The following is a 17,714-nucleotide window of genomic DNA, read 5'->3' on the forward strand; positions in this document are numbered from 1 at the left end:
AAGTTGACTCACTTCAAATCACCCTATCCAGGAAGAAAAGTGTGAAATTAATGTGACACTAATGGAGATCCTAGTCAAACAAACTTGATCATGAGATCTGAAGTGCAAAAATCCTCCTATTCTGAGTTAAATTTGCTATCAGAATTTCAATTCAATAAATTGTCTAATCAGTTTTACAGAATGATGAGTATTCAAAATAATTGTGAATGACAGTTACAAATACATGTATGCAAAATGTATTGTTTTCTATCATTATATTATAATTATCATTATCACATCCTCCCAAGTGTCTGCTGGGGTGAGTCCTTATAATATATAAATATATATTACTATATTTATATAAAATATATATAAATATATAAGATTACACAAGACATAGTACAGGTATTGAATCCTCTACATATACCCAATGCTAATTTTGCGTTGCTGCAATACCAGACAGTTTTGTTAACTTAAAATACATGCAAAACAGTGCTTTCACCTGAGCATAAAGCAATCTTGCATAAAATAAAACAATCTTAATAAATATGATGATGTTGTTGTGTTGTAGAAAGCTGCAGGGTAACTATGGGTTTAAGAGGTTCCTGCGAGATGGTTACAGCACTGTTTTAGAGGACAAGAAGAGAAAGTACTACAAGCCGGCTGAAATCAAGGTACTAGAAATATAGTCATGTAATGCATTATGGAATACAACACGGGGTACTCCGTATCGCCCGAGGTATCGGCCCGACTGCGAGTCAGATCGATCCGACTCGCGGGAGGGCTGGGACCGAGGGTGATGCGGAATACACCGTGTTGTATTTTATTTATGTCTGGTCCGTACCGTAAAGTACGGACCGGTCCGGAACCCGTTATGGAACGTTATCGCGGCCTGGGTATGATAATGATAATATATATATTAAATATTCTATTGGCAATTTCAGTGCAAAGACTGTTTTAGTTTACGAAGTTAATTGAATTGAATTCTGCCAATAATGTCACAGTAAGCATGACAGCCAGCCATGTATAGTGGCTTGTTATAAATCTGCAGGGGTGTTTTTGTGAAATTTTTAAAAGACAATAACTCCAGAAGGGTTGGATGGATTGTCATGACTTTCAGCTTAATGCTTGATATAATTAATGATAGAATTGGATGAAATCTTTTTTTTGTTGTTACTGACTGAGTGTATACAGTGATGATGTCTGGAACTTTATATAGTAAACTGCTGTATTCTAACAATAAAACATTTCTGTTGCTGCAGTTATTTGATGGGATTGAGTGTGAATGGCCAGTGTTTTACATCTACATGATCATTGATGGTAAGTACACTTGTCTAGACTATGTAGACACATGTACAGGAGTAGTTCATTCTGTGATGCCTTTGTCTATTTTTTTCTTATGAAAATTCCTGTCAAAAGTAACAAAAATTCACAAAAAAATAACAGTAATTCCTTGATTGTTTTTCCTGGGTTCCATAAACAGGTGTTTTCCGAAATAAAGAAGAACAAGTAGAGAAGTACTGCAGGATGTTACAGCCATTGCTGCAGGACAACGGGGAACTTGGTGAGTACATGTGCATGTGTGAGCCAGTGGTGCTCACTAATAATACTCGAAATTTATTTTTGGGAATAAGTGCACTGGTGCACCCAACCTAAAAAATTGGGTGCACAAAATTTTTTTGGGTGCACCATATAAAATAAAATTACAAAATGTAGTAGTAAGAATGTCACTGACAGCAAAAACAAATTATGTTTCATTTCTAAAGAAGTACTAAAACAATGATTTTATTATTTTTCTGACACGAGATGTTAAGAATATGTTATATACATTTAACATCTAAAATGTAAACCTACAAAAATATCTGGGTGCACTAAGGTGCACATGCCCCCAGTATTTCGAGCCCTGCAATTCAATGATATTAGCTTTTAGTGCCAAGGCAAGCTTGAGTGGTTGGGCTGTGTAGTAGTATACTACTGTACCAGTGTCTGTAGAATATTTTACAAAATGAATGTAGATATACAATGTACATGTAGGACCAAACATGATTGAACATAGTCAAGTCAAGTCAAGTCAAAGTTTATTGCACAACTAATGTACGGATACATCGTATGGCAATTAGCGGTACTAAGTACAAATCTAAAATCTAAACTAATGCGTAAAAGAGTACTACATTCATGCTGTATATGAATCGAACTTAAGTTACATCGTACTAGTATACAAAAGGAATGGCAAACATTATACAGGGGTCCTGTAAATCTACAACTAAATACTACTCTGTCCTATACTTAAGTATTACTAGTATAATGGATATATATATATATATAGTTGATTCCATTGTTATGTGTAAGCAATCAGTTGACTGTTTCGGAAATGACATTGTTTCTTTTAACTAAGGCGTTAGAAATATATTGGCCTATATATGGTGAGATTGCATCGGGGCATGACATAAGAAAAGTAAAGGTATCTGAGACTGTCTTAGGTAATGTAATACTTGTGCTGTTGGTGATAGAGTTCATAAGTGTTTGTCTTTCTTCATTGTAAACTGGACATGTTAGCATAAAATGCAATTCATCTTCTACAATATCTTAATAGGACAACATCTGTGAGTGGCTGGTACATTGTTATNTGGATTATATGTCATGTAGTTTGTACCTGGCTAATGTAAACTTAAAAAACTAAATTTGTGGATATACTGTTGTGTAACCATGTGTACGTGAAATATTTGTACTTAGAAGTACACTACACAGCCTTACTGAATGGTTACAATACAATACCTTATAATTCAAGGGATGCTAGTCAGTTGCCCTATCTAAGTGATAATCAGATTTGTTGCAGTCAAACTTGACCTGTCTAAGATGACCACCCACAAGACCAGGGACAAGTGGTCTTGTCTTGTCTTGCCGACATGTTTTATATTTAGAAATAGAAAACATGTCGACAAGACAAGACCGAGATGCAGATGTCAATGTTTAATATGTATATTAACATAATATAATCATATCATCCATATAGTAGACTGTCCCAATGACTTAAGAGATGACCCTGCAAAGGCCATCTTTGATGACCCAATGACCTGAAACCTCAACTTGAAAAGTCCATAATTATTTCCCTATAATTTCAATATTTTTCATTAAAAATCAATGTCACCTTCACTATCACTCACTATCCGTGTAGAATATGTAGCGATTGTGCTATTTGCAATTGCCATGTGCTGATCGCGTTTGCATTAGACAAGTGGTCGGTTTGAAGAAATCCTTAATGCTTGCAACTACTGTATATATGGGAAATAGAATCGGGAGTGAGAAAAAGTTGTGGTCATGGCCAGACGGTCATTGACAACTATTTTGTAGTGTTGGACTGGTGGTTGGTTTGCCTAATACTACTTCCCAATTCACAGGTGTGGTGATCCCAAAGTACTACTTTGTGTCTGAGGAGAATGTGGAGGCTGAGAGGAAGGCCCCGGGGACCCAGAAGAGAGTCCCCAGTGATGAGGGTACTGATGGTAAACTGTTCCTGTGGGGACAGTCACTGTACCTTATAGCCTGCCTTCTAGGTAAGGCACGCTCAGACTGTAGGACAAATATTCAAGTAACATACAATGTATAGATGGTGATTGTACTGTGCTTGAGCCAAATTTACACATTTCTGTTATTCAACATCGCATCTGTTCTTGCTAGTGTCCTTTTTTTATGTGATTTGAAGAAATTTTTCTGCTCATGACAGACAAAAATTTGACCCAATCTGTCATCTTTGAATTAAGGACAAAAATTGGTGTGTAAAGATATACAAGATATGCTTAGTCTGTCAGCAACATCTGCCCTTCAGAATGCAGGACGTTAGCCTGGGTTCCATCCTGGTTAGTTTACGTCCGCTCCCACAGTCGCTATCACCAGGCGGCTGTTACGGAACCGGTCCCAGACTGGTTGGTGGTAGCGACTGTGGGAGCGGACATAAACTAACCAGGATGGAACCCAGGCTAGCAGGACGTAGCAATTTCAGGTCAAGATTTTGAAAATTTTCCCGTAGGAGCATGCCTTAAGATGGGAATGTCTTATCTGGGGGTCGTGTGTTTGGCCTATAGAGCACAGGGGTGCTGGGTTCAAATCCTGTAATGTCGCGATCTTGTGCCCTTGGGAAAGGCACTTTATAAGACTTTCCTCACTCCAGCCAGGTGTAACATGCAGTTGTAAGGGGAGGTAGGAAGCAGTGGAAGAAGAGTTATGGGCTTCCCTTTCTAATACCCTGCTTATAGACATAATGGATAACAACCCACTGTTCCTACGGCCTCAAAGAACCTAGTATGGGGATCATGAATGTCTGATGTTGTCATTTTGTCACCAGTTGAAGGTCTCCTGAGTACTAAAGAGCTGGATCCCATAGGGAAGAGTCTTCCTCCAGGAGAGAGGAGCAACGTCAACTCCAGATACTCCTCCTTTAGGAGCCAGGTCAGTTAACTCAGTAACAGGTTACTTAACTAGCTAACAGGTCAGTTAACTCACTAATAGGACTGGTCAGTTAACTCACTAACACTAACAGGTCAGTTAACTCACTAATAGGAACTGGTCAGTTAACTCACTAACACTAACAGGTCAGTTAACTCACTAATAGGACTGGTCAGTTAACTCACTAACACTAACAGGTCAGTTAACTCACTAACACAAACAGGACAGTTAACTCACTAACAAGACAGTTAACTTACAAGCAGATCAGTTAACTCACTAACAGGACAGTTAACTCACAAACTGGGTGTGAAAGAGTTTTTGTGTCTATTTGATCTGCTGAGTGGTGGTTTCAGTCCCGTACGGCGGCGTAGGTTGTAGGGTGTCTGAACCACTGGGGGCAGGAACAGTCTACAGGGATGTGTGGTGTCTTTCAGGATTCGCTGCAGCTCGCGTAGAGATGCTTCATGTCGCCTAAACTCTAGCGTGTGTAGTTGCTGGTGCTCAGTGCCAATGATTTTGCAACAGAGTTTTTGGATTTTTTCCAGCTCATTTGACAGAGTCTTTGGAAGCCCTCCCCACACAGGTGATCCGTACTCCATGACAGGTCGGATGAATGAGGTGTAGATTCTCAATAGTACGTCAGAAGGTAGTCCGGACTTCTTGGCAAGTCGTAAGTAGTGTATACGGGGTTGTACCTTCGAGATGATACCTTTGACATGTTCATCCCATGTGAGATCACTAGTAACAGTGACACCCAGGAGCTTGAATTTCTTAACTCTCTCCACTGGCTGGCCGTTTAACATGAGTGGCGGGGGATTTACCGGGTCTTTACGGCAGCTTATTACCATGTCTTTTGTCTTTTTGGCATTCACCTCCATACTGTACGATGTTGCCCATGACTGTACAGCAGTCATTGATGTCTGCATCAGGCCAGGAAGAGATCCCATTAGGCACAATTCATGGCTATGACAAATAACGTTGGCGACACAATACCTCCCTGGGGTGTACCAGCCAGAACAGGCCGCGACTCAGAAAAACTTCCTCCCCATTTCACGCGCTGCTTGCAATTGCGGTCAGACAGATAACTGGAGATACATGACCATAGGCTCCGCCTAATGCCCATCCTGGCCAAGCTGCACAAGAGCTTCCCATGATCGATCGTGTTGAAGGCACGTGAAAAGTCTATAAATGCCACATGGACGTCCATGTTTGGGTTGCTGTTCAAGGCGTCATGCCATGCTTGTGTTGTCTGTATGACTATGAGGGCTGAGACAGTAGATCTACCCCGTCGGAACCCATGTTGTGAGTTGAGAATTTTGTTCATCTGTGTCTCGCAGAAGTAGCTCACGGACGAAAACCTCCAGCACTTTCCCGAGGCAACTAGTTAGCGAAATTCGGCGGAACTCTTCAGGACCTTTCGGGTGTGGCGTTTTTGGCACAGGTACAACCAGTTCCTCTTTCCATTTGCTTGGAAAGACGCCTTCCTGAAGACAGCTGCTGTATGTAACTCAAACAAGACAGTTTTCTTAATGACAGATCAATTTTACTCAAGCAGGACACTTAACTCACAAGCAGGACAGTTAACAAACAAAAAGTTATCAGTTAACTCATGCACATGTAGCCTCAAGTCACCTACAAATGTAACTCACACAGGTGTGGCCTAAATGTTGTTGCTGATAATTATAATCATATTTTTTCTTTTAATTGCATTTCAGAGCTATGTTTCTGACCAGTCGATTCAGATGGTGCTGATAGCTGAGAGTACCAGGTTAGTATAAGATACAATATGTTGATCTTCAATATTACTGTAAAATTGTATGACTTTTGGATCTGAAGAAATCAGTGAAAATATTTATTATCTGATAGAAAATAGGCTCTTTTTATAAAGTAACAGTTACAGTAACTATACTGTACTGAACTGCTCAAATGTGTGGTACTTTTTTGACGATGCCTCTGGGATGGAACCATTTAAAGTTTCCTATTAAGTAATATCTGTGAACCCTTGTGTGCAGTCTGCAGGCAACCCTTGCCATGTACGGTATCCAGACCCAGACTCCTCAGCAGGTAGAACCCATCCAGATCTGGCCACCAGGAGAACTAGTCAAGGTAACATGTACATGTACATCACATTCATCTTACGTCACAGTGTCAAAGCATATTCCATCATTTTGTTTGACGTAGAATCACGTTGAGCACCAAAGGCATGAGGCATGTCGGGGTCTGCTTCACCGGAAAAATGAGGAAATCCTGGCACACCTGGTTAGATTTTCTTCATTTCCTGCCAAAAATGACCTTTTAGAATAAAGACTGTTTTCCTGGACAAAAGCAAATTTGCAATCATTCTTTGTACTGTAGAATTCAGTCATGATATTAAGTATCATGTATATTGAAAATAAAGGTTGATGATCACAACTGCAGGTTTATGAGTTTCTTGGGGTCAACAAGAAGTTAGGACTAACAGGAAGACCACCCAGACCTGTTGGGTCCCTCGGAACATCCAAGGTAATACATGATTCTCAATACTCAATTCTTTATTAACATACCAAACATAACAGACAAACATGGCATACAATGTTGCCCAAATGGCGTTGATATTTACATAGTTAATTACATTGTATACAAAATGTCAAAATATCATTATGATAATATTTACAAAAAGTGTACAACCCAGATACATGTATTTACAAGGTCCATTATCTTGTGCCAGACTCTATCTGTACAGTCTGGTTATAGAGTCTGATTGACTGGTGAAGGAAAGAGTTCTGTAGTCTTTTTGTTCTGGCGGGGGGATAGAGATAGTGTTTTTGTTCCTGAGTTAACGGCCGGTAGCTGTAGATCTGGAGAGAGGGACAAGGTCATGTAAGGGATGGTCTTCTCGTAGCATCTGTGTGAAGAGTTTGACGGCAGCATCATCGCGCCTTGACTTGAGGGTAGGTAGTTCGGGCACATCACGCCTGCCCCCTCGGCTGATGATGGACACGCTCCATTGCACGCTCCTGTTCCTTGCTACATCCAACATGTACATGAACATGACTTGTACAGTCTAACTTGTCTGAGAAGACTCCCTAGGGACCAAGAAAAGTGGCCTTCTTATAGACAAGTTGTCTTTTTACGAAAAAAGCATGGAGACAACACAAGACTGTTAAAACTTTCAATGATCCTTAATTATTGATAACATACCAAACATGTACATGACGTGTGTATACTGATTGAATGTTGAATGGAAACATATAAGGGAAGTACATAACTTACACAGACATGTACATGACATGATAGCTGAAAATCCACACTAGCCGATTTTACCATGATTTTTTGCTACTTTTTATCAAAAGTTAATAATATGGTTGCCAAACGCATGAAAATGACACGTTCATAGGCAGGGATTACAATGTAGGCCATTTGCAGTCCTTATTCATGCTGGTTGTGTTAGACAAGCGTACTGCTTGAACAAGTTCCTTAATGCTTCTATAGAAAATAAATTTGGGACTAAGAAAAAGCGGTTGTCATGACCTCATAGCCAGCTTAGAGAGGTTGTCACTTGGGCAAGTTTGAGTGTACGAGTCTGTCACTTACTCGTCTATGTATCTATATTTCTTACTTACTTTCTTACATGGGCCCTTTTCCACATAGGGAGATACAATGTACAATGTAGGCAAAGTACAGCATTCTGTCAAACCAGCAGAACTTAATTTGTACATGTATATCAAAATGTTGGTTTACAAGACATGCGAATGTTTGTTTGACAGATCTACCGTATTCTGGGCAGGACAGTTCTGTGTTACCCACTTGTGTTCAACCTCAGTGACTTCTACATGTCACAGGACATGTCCCTACTCATCGATGACATCAAGGTATCTGCACATTTTATTTTCAGTGTTCATAGACTACTTTTAGGAATTTGGAATGAAGTGTGTTTTATAAGTTTTGATTCGCCTACCAGGTCACAAAAGAATATGACTAAATTTTGTGAGTAGTACAGGTAAAATTTATCTGGTGCAGGTGATTTTCAAAATACCTGCACTGGTGAAAGTATGCAAAAAAGTATTTTGAGCCCTGCCTGTATAATTATGTTATTAGGAGAACACAGAATATATAGTGGCACAAAGAGAAATATTTAAAAGCAGAACAAACTCATGATCAACAAGTTCAGAATTTCAGAAGGATCTGGACAGGTGTTCTTTATCAACTTCTGCTTTTTTGTTGGGGGGGGGGCACAATTTTATGTAAAATCTTGGTTGGGTTTTAGGAAAAGACATAATTCATAAATTATGAGTTTTAGAAGGCACTCTGAAGTTTCCTTCCTTTTGACCCATAACCTTTGGCACACTGAATTTAAGCAAGTTGGCTTCCAATTCTTGGTTGATTACATTGAAAGGTACATGTAGCAGGGAGAAACTTATGCATAGAATGATTATGTTTGCATATGACATGACATGTTAGCATGATTCTAGCTATAATTTAATTTTTGTTTTGAATTGTACAAAAATATGGCTATGCAAGTTGCTTTTTCCTGACTAGTGTGTGTAATATTGATTAGCTGGTGTATACTGACCAAAAATTTAGATGCTAAATGTACACACAATTTTTGGGGGTCTTTTTCTAACATTAAGTTTGCATTGCTTATGTGTGGGTGTGAGTGAGTGGAATATAGAATCCAACTGCACATCCCACAATTTGGAATTTGTTATCTGTTGTAACACTAACAGTTACATGATAATTGTACTTGACTGTACATGACATACATTGTAAGTCCGCAATTTTAGGATGGCAAAACAAAAATATTCTGGATGAGGAAATCTGCTGATATTGACTTTTTACTGACATTTCCTAAAATATTTTCCTCATCTTTTCATACGTTAAGCATTTGAAATAGCCCCAAAACAAGCTACATGTATGTATGAGTCCTCTTTATTTTTTGGTACCACCAATAATAGCTAGAACCAGCCTACAATACAAAACAGCAACCGTTTTCCATTTTCATTGTAACTTGAAGAGCACTTTTGTGTGCAAAATATTGTTAATATACTTGACTTATCAAAACTACGGGAGCAAAATCAGTTTTGTTTAAATTTGCATTTTTGGTCAGTATACAATCATGCGTATGTAATAAATAGATGAAGGTAATGTTACTTACAGTCAAACATTTTTGCCTTCTTAATCTGACGCCTTGCTGTGGTGCTGTCTTGGCATCAGGTAATATACTGGCTTGTTTGTTTTTTCATTATTTTTTATGGCAAAGTGATCATTCCCAGTTCCTAGTGCAGGTATGCCACCTAGCAGCTACTGTGTAAACTGCATAATATACAGAAGTCACATGAAAGCAAACCAAGTAAATAATGGATATTTATTAAGATGCCACCAGTGTTCTAGCCAGCAGCCTAAAAGTTTTTTGCATCATCAATTTCATTTGATGAAATGTAATGTCCTGCTAATTATCAAAGTCTAGCTAGAGGACATGATTCCTGAGAAAATTTTGAAATCTTATCCCTCTGAAACATTTCTTCCTGCATTTTCAGTGGCAAATTTCGCATCCGTTTCCATTATGTTACTATGATTGTCGTAAGCAGCAAAATTCATCCATCCATCAAATAACAGAAAGATAGGTGCTGGCTAGACCACTGTAGTGTGATTTTTAAAAAGGGGATATTTTTTTTTAATTGCAGGGCCAAAATTACAGAAATTTCATGTCACTGAGCAAAAATCCTTCACCTTGTGAAAATCTACTGCTAGCAGCAAAACTATTCTGAAAAAAATAAAGATATTGAGTTTTTACTTTCCCTCTAGTTGGCATGCCTGTTCTGCCTGAAAACCTACTGGTGAATGCACCTGGAATAGTGTGTGATGTGTGTGTTTGTAGGACCACCTTCAGTTTGTTAGTACCCGTTGGGAACTGTCAGGACGCCCTACTTTCTGTGTCCTTCTGCGTGATGAGAACATCAGGTAAAATTTCTCTTGCTGTCGGGACAGAGGATTTCCTGACTGTCAGTAAATTTCCAATGTATTTAAAAGCTGCATTATGTAACAATTTAGGANGTGCAAAATATTGTTAATATACTTGACTTATCAAAACTACGGGAGCAAAATCAGTTTTGTTTAAATTTGCATTTTTGGTCAGTATACAATCATGCGTATGTAATAAATAGATGAAGGTAATGTTACTTACAGTCAAACATTTTTGCCTTCTTAATCTGACGCCTTGCTGTGGTGCTGTCTTGGCATCAGGTAATATACTGGCTTGTTTGTTTTTTCATTATTTTTTATGGCAAAGTGATCATTCCCAGTTCCTAGTGCAGGTATGCCACCTAGCAGCTACTGTGTAAACTGCATAATATACAGAAGTCACATGAAAGCAAACCAAGTAAATAATGGATATTTATTAAGATGCCACCAGTGTTCTAGCCAGCAGCCTAAAAGTTTTTTGCATCATCAATTTCATTTGATGAAATGTAATGTCCTGCTAATTATCAAAGTCTAGCTAGAGGACATGATTCCTGAGAAAATTTTGAAATCTTATCCCTCTGAAACATTTCTTCCTGCATTTTCAGTGGCAAATTTCGCATCCGTTTCCATTATGTTACTATGATTGTCGTAAGCAGCAAAATTCATCCATCCATCAAATAACAGAAAGATAGGTGCTGGCTAGACCACTGTAGTGTGATTTTTAAAAAGGGGATATTTTTTTTAATTGTCAGGGCCAAAATTACAGAAATTTCATGTCACTGAGCAAAAATCCTTCACCTTGTGAAAATCTACTGCTAGCAGCAAAACTATTCTGAAAAAAATAAAGATATTGAGTTTTTACTTTCCCTCTAGTTGGCATGCCTGTTCTGCCTGAAAACCTACTGGTGAATGCACCTGGAATAGTGTGTGATGTGTGTGTTTGTAGGACCACCTTCAGTTTGTTAGTACCCGTTGGGAACTGTCAGGACGCCCTACTTTCTGTGTCCTTCTGCGTGATGAGAACATCAGGTAAAATTTCTCTTGCTGTCGGGACAGAGGATTTCCTGACTGTCAGTAAATTTCCAATGTATTTAAAAGCTGCATTATGTAACAATTTAGGACGAAACAAAAGCGATATTTTCTTACAAGACTGTATTTTAAAGTCATTCATATTTATTTACATTGTTATTGTTTTGGTGGTGCTACAAACTGAGTGCACCTCGTGGTGGCAATTTTAGCATCAACCATAAATGTCAGGTAATAATTGCACAAATAGTGTTAAAAAGTGAATTTCTGAAGTAAATTACAATCACATTAAAGCTTTCTTTCAATAAGAATTTTTCCATTTTGGATGCAAAATACATAATACCACTTTAACAGAAGGAATCAAGAGGAATTAGAGAATTTTTGTCCATAATTCTTCCTGAATGAATCATTTTAGTCCTCCCAACAGTCAGGAAATCCAATGTTCTGTAACTGTTCATGTCTGTCTACTAAAAATCAAAATCAATAATCAATGCTACATGACTTTTGTATATCATAATAAAGAGAGAACCATAAAGAGATTAATATATGCCTATTATAGTTAATCATCACATACATGTATGATGCCATTTTCATGATGAAAGTTCAATAAAAAAGTCTAGTCAAAATTACAAAACCAAAAGAGTTTGAACATACCACTGAACTGATAGCCTGGTTACCAAACCTATATAATTATAGCTCCCGAGTCCTACATCCTTGCGGAGATGATGTAGGACTCGGGAGCTATAATAGGTTTGGTAACCAGGCTACTGAACTGACGGAATTGCTATAATGTGTATTTAGCCTATATTCTGTAGGCTGAATCTACAGGATATGTCACTTTATGGTTCTCTGTACCTCGTAATTGTGATTGCCTGCTTGAGCCTCAAAGTAAATGTTTGGTGGCATCATTTTTTAAAGAATTTGAAAATGCTTGACACAAGTTCCTGTGACAGCCATTTAATTTTCATTGTACATTTTTGTATGATCATCCAATTCCAGTTGTTTTAACTTTATTGGCAGAAACTGAAAACTGACATCTTAATATTGTTTAAACTGCTCTTAAAATTGTAACGGTTGGAAAATTTTCAACTTCAAAATCAAGGTTGGGAGTAGTATGACCAGATTAAGCCCAGACCTACCTTTTGATACAATCCAAATTTACATAATATAACATAAGCCCCAATCACTACTGACCTGCTCCTAAACACCAGCCAACCTTGGCTAAACCTCCTGTCCACACCCAAATGTTTTAAACATTTTGAAACATTTGGCTGGCACAGCCGAACAGTAGCTGACCTCACCTAACACCAGCTAACCACAGCTGACCTGCTCCCAACCTACTCCTAACCATGGCTGGGGGAGTTCGGCAGTGTTCAAAAGGGCATAGTTGGCTTTGTGTGACAGGTGCTTAAGTGACTGAACCTTGGTGGTCAATTCCTCACATGGGATCTTGTCATCTCCCATACAAAACTGTTGACTTTGTCTACTATAATAATAATGCTTCAAACATCATCTCTTGGGCTCAGGTAACAGCTTCTAATCCATGTTCAACTTGATGATTGTGGTGTTCATTATCAGGACCACCTTTGCATAGTGCGGGATAGTTGGTGCATGGATACGGTGGCCAAGTTTGGCCGCAACTCCGTATGCGCCCGCCCCACACAGTGCTTTTATCTGAAGGACTACATGATAAGGTATTATCAGTGGAAGTAGTGTTGTGATGTGGATGTTTTGTAATGGTTGGTCCACGGTGTGTATACACTGGTCTGGTGTGTGTTTCCATGTCATGGCACTATGGAAGTGTAAGTGCACATTCACTGGTCCTCTGCTAAGATGATAATAATAGTGTAGTCACTGGATACTTTTAAAACTCAGGGCTCTACCCAGCACCTGTTTTTCTGTCAATTGATACAACTTTGCTGCATGTAATATTTTCAAACCAATCCGTCAACCTTGACAGAAAAAAATCAACCAAAATCTTGGGTAAAAATATGTAAACATCCAAAGCTGGATACACTACAGTGTTACCCTGCCCAGGGAGACTGGAATTTGAGCGGAGGGCATTTGTAGGTGCAACAAAAATGCAGGGCCTCATCTGCCAGTGCAATGGCAGACATTGTCAACCACTCTCAACCTCATGATTTGTGTCCAAAAATGCGGCCAATTGTGTTTTTTAAGGTTTGAAAGTCCAAAATTTCCCAGGGGCGGAAGGTGCTCAAGTTGTGCTTCTGCCAGTCACGACACAACCCAGATCCAGACCCTTGGCTGACTGAAAAAAATTTGAGCTGGATAGAGCCCTGCTTATCCTCGATGCATTTTCCAGGAATTCACTCAGGATTTTGTAACTTAAAGCATGTTCATGAAGGGAACCTTTTTTATATTAAACACAATAACTTGAATAAGGAAGTGCCTGCTGGTCTTGCCATAACACACATAATTTAAGTACAATATACTGTTTCTTAAATTTATTGAAGAACTCAACAGTATTCATACTACATGTAGGCTGCCTGTACATGGAACAAAGTACAACTGTACAGAAAATGCCAAACCATGCAGGAAAGTTATTGTTACTCACTAATTCCAAAATGTCCATAATTCCATACTAGTTTGACTGCTTATTACCTCCATGAAAAATGGAGGTATTGTTTTCGGTGTGTCTGTATGTCTGTGTGTGTGTCTGTCTGTCTGTGTTTCCGCAACTTTGTGGTCAGCATAACTTCAGAACGCCTTTATGGATTATGGTGATATTTGGTATGTTGGTAAGTCTTAGGAAGACAAACGTCAAGGTCAAATATGGGCCTCCTGGTGGATGACCTTGGTACTGCAGCAGAACTTCCGGTTTTTGTATCTTTTGTCCTGAACATGCTATAGTCTTGATGTTTTCATGACAGATTGCTTTTCCTGTCAGGAATAAGTGGTGTGAGTTTGGTCCCCCTAGCAGCTTGTTCTGTAACTGCAGGCACATTTACATATCAAGCCCATATTTCATGGAGGTATGAAATCTCGGAATTCTTGTTGTTTTGGCATTATGCATGAGTTCCAGTCATTGTATGGACCAATAATAATGGACTAAGTTAGCATCATCAAAACTGTGAGTTCCATGACGTGTATAATTTTGTAAATCCCATGCAACAGCTATTAATCATTGGAAAATTTTCATTTTTAACAATATTTAGCAGACTAATACGTCTTGTTCATGCAAAGAGCAAATTACACGCAGGCTTGACAGCTTCACAGTTTGTGTGCTATGGCATGCCACACAGGCCTGGAGTCCTGCCACCATCCTGTGTTCATATGACGGAATTAGGACCCCATTTTGTGCTGGAACCTTTACGTAAAACTACTGTAACAGCACAGCTTAGGAGAAATATACAGCCTTGGTTAATATATGCATAATACTAGCTCAACTTAGTCTGTTGTGTATATGACTAGACTCCTCTATAACAAAAATGTTGATGTTTCCTATTATTATATTATTATTATTATTATAATAGTTGAAATTTGGTATATTGAAGTAACATACAAGAATTTATTTTGCATACTAGATTGTCTTAAATGGACAAATCAAACAATGGTGACTATATACAGTTTTCTTTAGCAGCTGTTTGGCCCATTCAAGTCTGGCAAATTGATTTTCAATGGGGCACAGACTAAAAAAAACATAAAAATCATCAGTCTGTATGACCAAAGAAAATAAACTTAAATGTTACAAAATTCACATATCATATACCAGAGGATTGTTAGACATACTTAACACATGTACAATTAACCAAAAGTTATTAGAAAATATTGTGTTACGTAAAAGCATATAAGAAAGTCAAAGAGTACAAATCAAAATCGTTATCCGTTGCTCATATCCATCACCAGTCCAGGTCAGCTTTACTTGGCAGGTCAGAACTTGTACAGTTTGCATGCTCTTCAAAGCAGATTTAAAACTTTTCTGTGGTGAGAGTGGTGTGGTGTTGATAAAATGACCTAATTCCTGATTGTCGTGTTTTTGACCTTTGAACGGCTAGGACTTTGAGTATAGGACTATGACTCATGACTTTAATGATTGAGGCGTTAGACTTTTATGTTTATTGCATGTTGTCCACTCTTGTCTTACTGTATGTAACAATGTCTTGTGTAATTTTGCTTGGCCCCCTTGGAAAACAGCTAATTTAAGCTGAATGGGGCTACCCAGCCGTCTTATGATGAAATAGATAAATTAAAAGTGCTAACAAGGCAAGGGCAGAAGTAGGTTTGTTGTGTACTTCAACAGAAGTGGACACATGTCGGAGCTGCTGGACATGCTGGCAGCCTTCAAGAGAGGTGAATATGCCGGGGTGAAGATACGACTGGGAAACCTGCAGGTGAGGTGTTCAAGTTCAACTTCAGGAAATGCCAGACTGATATATTTTCTTGGTTCATGTACTGTCTAAAGTTGCATCAGAATCCATTTGATATTTTAGAAGAAGGTTAGCTGGAGTTTTGAAGCAGTCTGGCCAGATTTAGGCCACATCTATTGATGATCTATCTTAAGTATCTATATGAATCAAATTGAATTTGAGTTTAATTTGAGTTGAATTTGACCCCTAACACGATCCACACACTCCCGAACACCAGCCCTCCACCAAACAATCATGGCCAAACCTCCCATCTACATCCGAATGTGAATTTGGAACAGCCAAACAATAGCCAACTTGACGAACACCAGCCAACCACAGCCAACCTTGCTCTCAAAGCTGTTGATTGCTTTTCTCTGTCAAGTGTAGACTATAGCAGCACGTCGGCAGAATGTACTGCACCTGCGCAAAACCCCAATTTTTCACGGTTTTCATAGGATTTTTGGTCAACGTGGCATCAGAATTTTGCCTGTTGCAGACAATATCTTTTCCAACACAACATTTGGAAACTACAGACCAGATGTCGACCTTTTATGCATGATATGACCTTAAATGAGACGTTCTGCCGAAGTGCTATGCACAATACATTTTATGTTTCGCGCAGGTGCAGTACGTTCTGCCGACGTGCTGACTATAGCTGGTGTCTGAAATTTTGGCAAACCACTGGGGCAGAGCTGATTACTGCCTGTTTTGTTGTTTGCCAGACTCTGATGTCCACTGCCTGCGTGGAACACCTGGACTTCATGCTGAGTGAGTACATGGACATCGGACTGGGAAGGTAGGGACAGGCTCATGTTACTAAACTTGTCATTAGCTAAAGATTGTTGTGTGTGTGATGGTAGTTCAGTACAAGGGACATTGTGTGATGGTAGTTCAGTACAAGGGACATTGTGTGATGGTAGTTCAGTACAAGGGACATTGTGTGATGGTAGTTCAGTACCAGGGACAGTGTATGATGGTAGTTCAGTACCAGGGACATTGTGTGATGGTAGTTCATCACCAGGGACAGTGTATGATGGTAGTTCAGTACCAGGGACAGTGTATGATGGTAGTTGTTTATAGTTTTATTTTTTTCAACACCAAAAGCAAACCTTGCAGCAGGGATGAGAATCCCTGAATTGAAAGAGTTTGCGTACAGAAAATAAAAGTTACAATAGGCAAAAGAAACACTATATACACACCCTCATATACACTATAATACATAAAGAATTTGTACCAAGCAAAAAACTATATACAGATGAGGTTTAGGAAAAATAAAACTAGTGATACGTCAGTTCTTGTTGTATAGGGCTATGGCCCTGTGGAGAAAGGACTGCTGGAGCCGCTTTGTCCTGGCCCTGGGAGCACTCATGGCCTGGCTGTTCTTTAGGATCCTGCCGGTAGCAGTTGCTCTCTGGGGGGGCACCAGGTCGTGTAGTGGGTGTTCGGGATTTAGCATCGACCTGAACAGGGACACGGCCGCAGACTTTCTCCTTTCCTTTAGAGAGGGTAGAGCTGGTACGTCGCGTCTCCCTCCGCAAGAGATGATACGAAGTGCGCGACGTTGGACTCGTTCCATGTTGTTTGCTAGAGCTACGTTGCAACCGACGAGTAAAACGTGGCCATATTCCAGTACGGGGCGGATGAGTGATAAGTATACTTGTATGAGGTCGTCCACACTCATTCCCTGCTTGGTTAACAATCGCAGGAAATGAAGCCTTTTACCGTAGCTGTTTTGATATTGGAGTAAATGCTTATTCAGTTTGAAACATCCCTATAAGGTCGTTGAAATGTTTTCGCCCGGCGGTGGTAACACTCGCGGTGCTGGCCGCAACTGCTGGCCAGTCGCACTTAATAAGTAACATGAGCGGTAAGACGGTGGGGCTGTCTTTGTTACTAGTGAGGACCTGTTGGTAGCGCCTATAAACCCCCTACTGTTACAACACGACCATGATAGTCCGA

The 17,714-nt window shown here is 39.3% G+C and overlaps 1 protein-coding gene across 1 annotated transcript in view; it reads left to right on the forward strand.

The window, feature by feature from the left end:
• Positions 1-550: 550 nt before the first annotated feature.
• Positions 551-17,714, forward strand: part of LOC109480411 (phosphorylase b kinase regulatory subunit beta-like) — a gene marked incomplete at both ends in the record, with an annotated part of 33,605 nt that continues 16,441 nt past the window's right edge. The window contains 12 exons of the mRNA XM_019782601.1: positions 551-653; positions 1,242-1,299; positions 1,463-1,543; positions 3,378-3,533; positions 4,322-4,425; positions 6,138-6,190; positions 6,435-6,528; positions 6,841-6,924; positions 8,169-8,273; positions 12,967-13,082; positions 15,650-15,740; positions 16,478-16,551. Of these exons, the coding sequence (XP_019638160.1) occupies positions 551-653; positions 1,242-1,299; positions 1,463-1,543; positions 3,378-3,533; positions 4,322-4,425; positions 6,138-6,190; positions 6,435-6,528; positions 6,841-6,924; positions 8,169-8,273; positions 12,967-13,082; positions 15,650-15,740; positions 16,478-16,551 (1,119 nt within the window). The remainder of the gene's footprint in view (positions 654-1,241; positions 1,300-1,462; positions 1,544-3,377; positions 3,534-4,321; positions 4,426-6,137; positions 6,191-6,434; positions 6,529-6,840; positions 6,925-8,168; positions 8,274-12,966; positions 13,083-15,649; positions 15,741-16,477; positions 16,552-17,714) is intronic.

This window comes from Branchiostoma belcheri, unplaced genomic scaffold (genome assembly GCF_001625305.1).
Source record: "Branchiostoma belcheri isolate BF01 breed outbred unplaced genomic scaffold, Haploidv18h27 scaffold504, whole genome shotgun sequence".
Classification (NCBI taxonomy): domain Eukaryota; kingdom Metazoa; phylum Chordata; class Leptocardii; order Amphioxiformes; family Branchiostomatidae; genus Branchiostoma; species Branchiostoma belcheri.